The sequence below is a fragment of the Malurus melanocephalus genome, unplaced genomic scaffold, assembly GCF_030028575.1.
Source record: "Malurus melanocephalus ecotype Western Australia unplaced genomic scaffold, MMel_1.1 scaffold_127, whole genome shotgun sequence".
Classification (NCBI taxonomy): domain Eukaryota; kingdom Metazoa; phylum Chordata; class Aves; order Passeriformes; family Maluridae; genus Malurus; species Malurus melanocephalus.
The window spans coordinates 1,735,077-1,745,874 of record NW_026623359.1 but is presented as its reverse complement, the minus strand read 5'-3'; the positions used below and the strand labels follow the sequence as shown (position 1 = coordinate 1,745,874).

Below are 10,798 nucleotides of genomic sequence, written 5' to 3'. Positions count from 1 at the left end.
GTGAGAGAGTTGTTCTAAGTATAACCAGATTTACATGTGCCCAAGGATGTCTCTGGGCATTGAGGCAAACTGACAACTGGTCTCCATCTATTTTAAGGAGTCCTTTGACTCTCCAGTACTGGTGCTGCTTCAAATGCTTTCCTGGGAATGGTCTCTGTTGGGAAGTGTCCATGTTAGCAGGTCAGCATGGGCTGGATCTGTGCCAGACATGCTTTAGCTGTTTCTTCCTCGGACATAGTCAGGGTCTAAACTTTCTTGTGCTCGCCAGTGGTTTTGGAAGAAGGGAGAGGTCAGATGGTCTGAGGCACCACAGGCAGCGCTGTGCTCAGTGCAGGCAGGGGCTGACTGCATCACACCCTGCTTGCAGAGAGGCTGTCCMAGTCCTGCCTCTCTATTAAACACCCCTCTCTAAGAGGAATCCAATCTTATCTCCCTAGGACCGGCTCCTAACCCATCCACAGTGCTTCATTTACCACTGCTGCCCACAGCTCCGTGGGGAACAGCTCAGTGTGTCTGACAGGAGGACAGAGGTGCTGGCTGGGATTCAGGAATGCAGTATGAGCCAGACTAGGGCTCAAGAGGAGCAATCTCTCTTCCCAGACTGGCAAAAAGCCACTCAGGGGTAAATGTCCTTTCCCAAAAAGTGGTCAACAAGGGAGCCAAACCTTGAATGGCAGCATTCTCTGGGGACTGCTGTTACTACAGCTCCCTGTGCTGGACACTGGGTGCTCTGTGCACATCCCACATGAGGAGCTCAGTGTCACCGGGGAGCCCCATTTGAGCTGCACCCACACCCTGTGACCAAGCCCTGCTGCTTCAAGCCCCACCCTGGGACACGCTGGGCATCCCTGCTGGGGCTTGGGCTGTATTTGGTGGGGTTGCCCAGCAACCCTGGAGTCCTTCCCTCAGGCTGCAGGGCTTGGTGTCCATCCGGCTGAGCCGCCTCCTCCTCCTCCTCCTCCTCCTCCTCCTCGTCCCTGAAGGAGCCTGTCTGAACCACAGCCAAAACTTAACACAACTGTCAGCTCGAATCCATGTGCTGTTTTCTGAGCCAAAGCACCGACACAGAAAAAAAAAAAAAAAACAAAACCCCTCTGTGTTTCTTGTTGGGTCTGTAGGAATTCAATTGCCAGCACACATCGCTTCCAGCAGACACAGCACAGCTTGACCTGCTTGCACAGGCAACAGAAGCTGAATTTAGAAGCCCTAATAATTGCAGCAAGAAATTAATTACAAGGCAACAATTATCTACTGAAATTTTTAGATTAGAGAAGCTTTCTTTTCAAGGATGAAAAATGAATTAGTGAAACAAATTATTTTCTGCAAATTATTCTTTCTGCTCCTGTTGTGTGCTGATCTACGATACATCTGGTACAAAACATTTATCAAGCAAGCCTGTGTCACTCTTTTTAGCTACAAAAGCAAGGGCTTAATTCATTATAATTTCCCTGACCATTCTTTGGATCATTTACATTTGCCCAAGTGGATTTAAAATGCTACCAGATCTCTAACATTTCACAGGCACACTGAAAGGTGTAAAGAGCTCTGAAAAGGTGCAAGACGAGGGAGAATAAAGCACAAGGATTTTAGCAGCCGCACTAAGTAAAGCCTTTAGAAGGACTGATCTGGCATTTCAAAAATAGTTTCTTCCCAACCTTTTGAGAATGTGCTGAGATTTATCATTTGAAAGGAGCTGATTTCCCTTTTCAAACTGAACAATGTCCTGTGTGCCTTTTGGCAGGTATTTCTTCTGTAAAATGGACAGGGAGGGGGAAAGGGGGGAGAAAAGCCTTTTTGGAAACAATAGTGTCTGGGCTGGTCATGCTGGACCCTGCATTGATTTCTTATCATTACCTAGAGAAAAACCAAAAGGTCACTGGAATGAATCATTGTTCAAAGAGTAGGATCTGAGATTGTTAAATCTGAGGATTCAAATCTAAAGAACACGTTTCCCTATGCTCATGCAGCGTGACAAAATTTGAAGCCTAACTTCTCCAGATTTTGCAAGATTTGGTAAGTAATCCCATCTGCATTTTCCCCCGTGCAAGCATGTTACTGCTACTGACAACTTAACATTTATTTTGCTGCACTCAAGCTAGTTAGTGAGCAGGAAAGCCACAGGTGGGTAATTAGTTATTGATGAACCCAAAAAACTGAGGGTTTTTCCAGGTCTCTTGTATAATAAGTATTTATTTTGTTTCAAGAAGCTTGCAAGTCTCAGTAAACTTATATGTGCCTAGAAAAAAAATTAAAGGGATTCTTCTATTATACCCACACCATGCAGCACTCTCAGGAGCACATGAAGGTGACACTGCCCCCCAGAGATTCACAGCATGACTCAGCTGTAGACTGATAGATATTCCTCTTTTCCTGGGACCTGATATTCCTCTTTCCTGGGTATGTGATGCTATGAGCATGCTCCCTGTCAAGATGAGGTCTGGTGCCCAACCCCTCACTATTGACCCATAACCTTCTGGGACAGTGGAGCAGGGACAGTGTACTCACCAGGGTCCCCACAGCAGAAGGAGGACAGCAGGCACATCACTGATCTCACCTTTCTCCCTGGATTGACACAAGCCTGGAGAAACAACTGCGAGCTGCATTTGCCCCTCTTTATTCCCTTCCACCCAGAAACATTTTGAAGCCAGTAAATTGGAAAAGATCATAACTTGCCGGTACAGATCATTCTGCTGTGTCCAGAAACAGTTAATTTATGAACTGTGGGTTTTCCTGGACCCACTAAAATTAACTGTAGAGTGAGATTTAATAATTTAAGAGCAGAATAGTAGGTTTCTGCATGTAGAGGTCTGGGGAAAATATGTTCATCAAATCCTGGAATCTGGAGAAAGCAAAGTTAAAATGAAGTGCTTGATATTCTACTTCTGCTTTTTACGAGCTGGATGTAGCACAAAGCACTACTTCTGGTACGTAGCAGTTACTGAGAAATCATCGTAGATGTAAATTACTCAAACCCTCCTCAGGCTCAGTTAACTACAGGTCAAGGAAATATGGCTAAAACTGAGGCTCCAGAGCTTTGGGAGACGTGCACGGAGTGCAGGGGAAGTTTTGCTCCACATCTGCAACAGAAACTTTATGGTCTCTGCTTCTTTCTCAAAGACACCAGCACAAATCTACAGTAACTCAGTGTCCTGACACAGGACAGAGATTCTCTAGAGTCGCTCTAGTCCCAGTGAAGGCAAGATTTATGCCAGATCAATGTATTTTTAATTCCCAGAATACAGTATTGCAACTTCTGTTTTCTGCCAGGAGAAAGTGTTTGTGTTTCTTTCTGCTGCTCTGGATTACTTTATACACGACTATGCTTTGCACGTGATTAAAAAAAAAAAAAAAAAAAAAGTTAAAAAAACTCCTTAAAGTTCCTGGCAATATAGAAACGTATCACTGTAGCACTGGGCAAGAGTATAAATAGCTGAGATGTGCTTTCTGTGCAGCTGGTGCTTTGCTGGGTTTCACCAGGAGAGGGTAGAGTTTGGAAAGGACTCCTGGCAGCCTCGGCTCCCTATTGTGCTGGGAAACAGCGAAGGGAAAACAAGCGCAAGTTTCTCCTCTGCGTGTTTGCACCGACTGACTATGTGTGAGAGTCAGCAGATGAACTCTGGAAGACCTTAAAGTAAACAGAAAACGGAAAGAGAAACAAAATTCAAAAGCAGCTTTCTAGGGAAATCTGTGGAGCCGAAGGGAGAACCGCGGCAGTTCCCGCGGGCTCACCCCGCCGACTGTATCTGAGAACTGTCACTCACTGCACCTTAATCAGAGCTCAGGATTTATCTCTCTGCCGTCACTTCCAAGCTGTGAATATATATCACTTTTAGAGAGAGAATGGGACCTGAAAAGACTCTCGAGCACTGAACAGAGTGGTGAGTTTTATTAAATGGTTTCTTGTCTTTCCAGTCCGCTGGAGCTTTCTAACATCCTGCTTGCAGGCACAGCAGCCCGATGCCTTGTCTTTTCCCTGCAGCTTGTTGCATTCCTCACCAGGCTTTCCCGGCTGCAGGTTTCTGTCAGTAACCTTTCCCACCACGACTCCGGGGCAGTTTGGTGACATTTGTAACAGAGCTGGCTCGGTGCTGATTTGCTTTCATGAGAGATTAAAGCTACAAAGCCGTGAAACCTAACAACGGGCTAAAAATCAAACAAAATCCAATCCAATTAAAATGGCAGGTGACTCTAGCTTTCCAGATGTGGACACTGACGGATCAGAAAAAAGTGAAGAAATGGAGATTGTAGTCAATGTCGGTGGGGTAAGGCAGGTGTTCTACGGAGATAACCTGAACCAATACCCAGAAACACGGCTGGCAGAGCTGGTCAATTGTTTATCAGGGGGATATGATACCATATTCTCCCTCTGTGATGACTATGATCCTGGAAAGAGAGAGTTTTACTTTGACAGAGATCCAGATGCTTTCAAATGTATTATTGACGTGTACTACTTCGGGGAAATTCACATGAAGAAAGGAATATGTCCCATATGTTTCAAGAATGAAATGGAATTTTGGAAAGTGGATCTGGATTTTTTGGATGACTGTTGCAAAACTCACCTAAGTGAGAAAAAGGAGGAACTGGAAGAAATAGCCCGAAGGGTGCAACTCATTCTGGATGACTTGGGAGTAGATGCCTCAGAAAGTCGCTGGAAAAGATGCCAAAAATGCATCTGGAAATTTCTGGAGAAGCCAGAATCATCCTATCCAGCTAGAGTGGTTGCTGTACTGTCCTTTCTGTTTATTTTGACCTCCTCTGTTGTGATGTGTGTGGGGACCATCCCAGACTTGCAGGTGGTAGATGCAGAGGGGAACCGAATGGAGCACCCGACCCTGGACAGCATCGAGACAGCCTGCATAGGCTGGTTCACCATGGAGTATGTGCTGAGGCTCATCTCCTCTCCCAACAAACTCCACTTTGCCCTTTCTTTCATGAACATTGTTGATGTGTTAGCAATTCTTCCCTTCTATGTCAGCCTGACCTTGACTCACCTGGGAGCCAAGCTGATGGAGCTGAGCAATGTCCAGCAGGCTGTCCAGGCACTGCGCATCATGAGGATCGCCAGGATTTTCAAACTTGCACGGCACTCCTCGGGGCTCCAGACCCTGACCTACGCCCTGAAACGCAGCTTTAAGGAGCTCGGGCTGCTCCTCATGTACTTAGCTGTTGGAATCTTTGTTTTTTCTGCCCTAGGTTATACCATGGAGCAAAGTCACCCCGAAACTTTATTTAAAAGCATCCCTCAGTCATTTTGGTGGGCAATCATTACCATGACCACAGTTGGATACGGAGACATTTATCCTAAAACAACACTGGGAAAACTGAATGCTGCCATCAGTTTTCTTTGTGGGGTGATAGCGATCGCCCTCCCCATCCATCCCATCATTAACAACTTTGTCAGGTATTACAACAAACAGAGAGTTTTAGAAACAGCTGCCAAACATGAACTGGAGCTGATGGAGCTAAACTCTGCTGAGGGGAAAGCCACAGGCTCCAGAAGTGAACTAGAGGATCTTTCAAGGGAAGGCAAAGAGGGTCCTTTTTATAGCAGCCGGATAAAAGTCTCCCACAGTGACACCTTTATTCATCTCCTGTCAGAAGAGAAACACTATAGGACAAGGCTTCAAAGCTGCAAATAAACTGTGAGCTGTTGTCGACACTGAGCTACTGATCGGGACAAGCTGACAGTCAGCTATGGGAGAGACTCGCAGATCTGTCAGAGTTGGGAGGGAGCACTGCTTTGCTTTTCCAACATGAATATAAATTAACCCCATGGCTTCTCCAGCAACAGTTGGTAAGACTTTACCATTATTAACCCAAAATAAGATAGTAGGACTCCACTGAGATCAGACTGCTTATATTGAGTGTTCTGACAAAAACCATTCGTAATCATTTCAGAGACTGAAATGTTCTTCCCGATCCGTAAATGTTTAATGACCTGAATGTGCAGCATTGCCACATCAGAAATTTGTACCTGTGACAATAAAGAGCAGCATCGCACAGACTGTGTCTTCCAGGCTCTCTTCAATGCCTTTACCTTTGCTCCTTAAAAGAATTAAAGCAACCTTTCACTTGTATTAGATTCAGGCTTAAGCAAAATGTTACAGCAGTTTGAGCCTAGAGATATTGAAAGTATCAGCATATACTGTGTACAAAATGTTAGAGTGAATACACGGCTTTGGTTTGTCAAATGTAATTTGGGGCCAACTTTTTAGACAGGTTTTTTTGTTCCTCTCTCTAGAAAAAGTGTCATTTTCAATGGAACATGAAGCTACATTTTGAGAAGAGATGCAGAACAAAATCAGTGTATTTTAAGGAGCAAATTTAAAAATATTTGTTCTAGCTATTAATTGCAGCATGGTTTATATGTGCAGAGATCTTTCAGGAAGGATTGATAATCAAGTAGCTTTTTAAAACTCTGCGTTAAATCACGGTATCTTTAATTCACTATTAAATCAAGGGAAGTTAATAGGGAAGTTAAATTGAGTACTTATAAATAAGAAACTTTTAACTCTTTGAAAGTAAGTGCACAGAAAGTTTCAATAAAAATAGCGTAATCTCCAATTGATTTATGGTAAAAATATCTAGCTGAATAAACATATTGTTAGGTTATTTTTTAAAATAATACATCCCTCCCCTACAATAACTGCATGGCTGTTAAATGTTAGTTTAGAGAATTAGTAGGCACTAATCAGTATCTTCTTCATTAATTAATATACTAATCAATCAACACCACTGTGTAGGTACTATCCTTTCCTAAAGCAAGTGACATCTACGTAAACTTAAATTTGGCATTTGGCTGGTGTAAAAACTGTGTGTGTAATGGGTCTGGTCTCTACCCGAGAAATCCACTGAAAATAGGAGCTATGCAGCTTGAAGGGAAGGGGATCACTGGCACTCAGACATATTTACATACATTGGAAGTAGGATCCCAAATGTTTAAAGGGCTGGAGCAGCTGTCCTTATTTGTCCCCTTCAGTGCAGAGCAGCCCCTTGCCCAGATGAAATGCAGCAACACAAGCCATGGCCCATCCCGGCCCCTCGTGCCCAAGATGCACCTGTAGGTCTTTGGAATGCTTTTCCCGGGATGTGGGCAAGCAATGGGTACAGGAGCAGTGACCAGAAGGCACAAAAGTGTTCTGTGCTCTTTTCTGGCACCTTGTTGGCCCCTGTCCCCTGGCACAGGGGTGTGTGTCTGCTGGTCGGGGTCACCCTGTCCTGCCAGGAGCAGGGGTGGCATGTGGGGCAGGGCAGGTGTGCACTGAAGGGCAGCTGCTCCAGGAACACACCCACCCTGCACTTCTCCTGGCATGGCAGTCAGACCCTTCCTGAAGGTCTCTCCCAGCATTACCCCTCACACCTTGGACTGCTCACCTCCAGGGACACCTTCTTGATATCCTCGTGCCCCAGCCTGGTGCCACACTGAATGTCCTTGTCCCCAGCCTGTTACCATGTCCTGCTTTACGTACCTCCATCAAGTCAGAGAATTCAAACAATCTCTAAACCTTTCTGTACCCGAATAATTCCACCAGCATTTCTGCCAAATTTTCTCCCACCTAAAACAAACAGCCAATCCAAGTGCCTCGTAGCCCAAGCATCCCTTCACCCCCATCCTCCCCTCCTCATCCCAGGTCTCAGCCTCTAGAACTGTTCCCTCTCTCTGTCTCATCAGCTAAGACCTGTTCTTTGCTTGCCAACAGCCTCAGCTCATCTCTCTGGCTGCCATAGCTGTCTTCTAAGGGACACGATCCCATCCCTTGCACTGCTTAAGAGTTGTGAACAGGTCACAAGCATGGGCTGCAAACCATCAAAAATTTACTCAGCTGGGGTGGTGAGGATGGGAGAAGAGGGAAACTAACAAAGTTGTTTGAGTCCAGCCTTATCTATCAGCAGGAATATTAAATACTCCTGACTTCCCTTGTGACATGGAGAGGGTAGCTGAGAGTGAATTAAGTCAGCAAAAGCATTTTCCTGAACGAGGAAAGCGCTGTGTTAAAGCTAATAAGGTTTAGCACTGCAAGTGCTAAATCCTCACTGCTGGGCTTTGTAATTTATTTAACCTGACATTAAATAAAAGTAAGCCTCTTTTATCAGCAATAATTTTATGGGCTAATTTCTCCAATGAGTTATGCCTTTGAGCACCAGGCTCTGCCTCTGCTCTGTCAGTGTGGAAAGAGTTTTGACACAGCCTTGGTGCTGCTCTAGCCCAGACTGGTCTGAAGACAGGCTCCATGTGTCTTGCTGCACTGGGGGCCTTACTTGTTGGATCTGTTGCTGTGAGTTATATGTTTTTAAAAGGCTATGGGTGGGCAGGATGGATTCCTACCTATTTGCCTTGCTTATGGTGTGGAAAGCCTGCAGGAGCAGGGGGAGACATAGGCAGTGGGACAAGGACAGAGCAAGCTGGAAGCACATGTGGGACTGGGGAGGAGCAGGGGGTCTTGAGCTGATGTAATCCTGATGGTAGAAAGCAAGAGGCTCTCTGGGTCCCTGGGGAGACACCTCTTGCAGAGCAGGAAACTACCATAAACCACTGGCTTTGAAATCAGGGCTGGAGAGAAGGCTCTGCTCCTTCAAGAGTGAAGTGATCTAGGGGATGTTTATTTTCGATTGTTTTAATGTTCTGCACAACTCAACAGAGCTCATTTTTCTTTATTGCAAGTTAGTCTGAAAAAAAAAAAAAAAGAAAATTATTTAAAAATCTGGAAGTCTTGGGGTTGGAAGGGGAGGGTTAGAGCAGCTCTTTCTCAGAGAGTAAACAACACAATCCAAAAGCTCTGGTGTCCCCACTCTTTGACGTTGGACATTCTCAAGTCCAAAGCTAGGACAAACTCTGAAGTATTTCCAAAGAGGAAACTGCACCATGCTTGTTGCATTTCTGAGGTTTCATTTCTGAGCTCTGGGTGAGGTGGGCACAGGTTGCAGTGACTTCCCCACATTCAGCTCTTCCCAAGCACTTTRCAGGCACTTTGGCTGAGTCCATGTGATTCAATTAATGAATGCAAGGCATTCCCTGTGAGACCATGTCCAGACACACCTGGGAAATGCTGTGGCACAGCTGCCTCTCTGGGGAGCCCTGTCCCTGGTATTTTAATGCCCCTCACCTGGGAACCAGATCTGGGATTGCCAGAATACATCCAAGTGTTGAAAAATCTGAGAAAACTACCTGGATCCCTCCTTACCCCTGTTGCACCAAAACTCTGGACTCACAGGTGTATGAAAGAAAGGAGTCACTATTTCCATAAGAATTGGGAAGAAAATTTAGTACTACTCTATGGAAAGCCTATTGACCACAGTTATTGAGAATAAAACAGAGCTACTATAATTTTAGCTAATACTCCTCATACAGAAGTTCCTAAGTTCACCACACAAGCAATTTCAGAGCACAGTGAGCAGATCAAACTATCATCTGTGAAAGTTATCCTGCGGGACATCTGCCCTAGCAGCCAGCCCTGGCTGCTTTTAGGAAACTTTGAATCTTTAAAACAGCCTGTAAAATGCAGTGTTAAAACTTGAAGCAAAAAACTTTTAGTTTGTAACCCACATCAATCACAGCTGTAAATTCAGAATTAATCCAGGTTTGACATCAAATAGCTGCTGGATGAATCTGATTCAACAGCCTTAATTGAATAACACACCCAATGGTAGATTTGTGGTGATTTCTAAACTGTAGGTTAAATGAAACCTGTTTCTAGCTTCCTAGACACCACAAACGGTAGAACTTAATAGAGTGGAAATTGCTTCTAGAAGTGTGTGAGACAGCTGGAATATTTGGTGACACACAGCATTAGTCTTAGGGAAGTGATGGGTGTTTAAGCCATCAACCCACGCCATGCTCTGGCTGGCCACCCTCACTTTGGAGACAGCCTCAGGTTCAGGCAGAAACAGCCACCGACAGCTGGTTTTAATTGCTGGATGGGTATGCATATATGGTTTGAAGAGACTTAAAAAAAAAAACCCAACAAAGGGATGGGAAACAGTAGACCACCGCTATTTACTGCTGTCATGCATGCAGGAGGGCCACTCCATCCTGCAGGGTGGCACTGCCACTCAAGGTTAATTGAAATGACCTCTCTGGTCTGTGCATGGGCCGAGGGGAATGTGGACATGTGGAGGCAGAGCCAGCTCCTGTCAAAGAGGAGGGCTGAAAACATCACCGCCCATCTGTCCCTCGCTGTGCTGTTCATCATTTTTTACAGGTGAAAGTGACAGTGATGTTGATTCAGTGACCCTTTGGGAAAATTTCTGTTTGAATGCACTTGATAAAAATGCTAAAGAGGATAAACCTAACTATTTACAGTATCAAGTATTCGCTATATACTGATTTTTCAAATATCTACCCAAAATGCTCACCTGAGATGGGATAAAAAGAGCAAATATCCATGAAAGGAGGGGTTAAGGAATAGAAATTAAAAATTAGCTATACTAAAAGACACAAACACACTGAGATTAGCTCAGCTGGTTCGAGCATGGTGCTAATAATGCCAGGGTTGTGTGTTTGACCCCTATAGGTCATTCACTTAAAAGTTGGACTTGATGATCCTTGTGGGTCCTTTGCAACCCAGAACATTCTGTGATTCTGTGAAAAAAAAAAAAACAAACCACCTCACAATACTCTTCCAGCCACATCTGAATTGCCAGATGTGCTAAAACAAATAGAGCAGTGATCCCTGTAAATTATACCAGGCAGAAGTATGTCCTCCCTCCTCCCTGTCAACTCAGCCCTTGGTCCTATATCTACCGAAAAAGCCTTACAATTCCTTGCTCACACAGGTAGAATAGTAACTGGGCACATGTA

At 44.8% G+C, this 10,798-nt stretch overlaps 1 protein-coding gene across 1 annotated transcript; it reads left to right on the top strand.

Moving 5' to 3' along the window:
* The first annotated feature begins 3,507 nt into the window (after window positions 1-3,507).
* On the top strand, window positions 3,508-5,995 carry KCNF1 (potassium voltage-gated channel modifier subfamily F member 1). The gene has a single exon (XM_057370491.1). It carries the CDS (start codon window positions 4,176-4,178, stop codon window positions 5,637-5,639), a length of 1,464 nt encoding a protein of 487 aa, XP_057226474.1. The 5' UTR covers window positions 3,508-4,175; the 3' UTR covers window positions 5,640-5,995.
* Window positions 5,996-10,798: the final 4,803 nt, after the last annotated feature.

Bases quoted from the DNA above. Each gene is read 5' to 3' on its own strand.
- KCNF1 (XM_057370491.1), top strand. From the start codon at position 4,176: ATGGCAGGTGACTCTAGCTTTCCAGATGTGGACACTGACGGATCAGAA.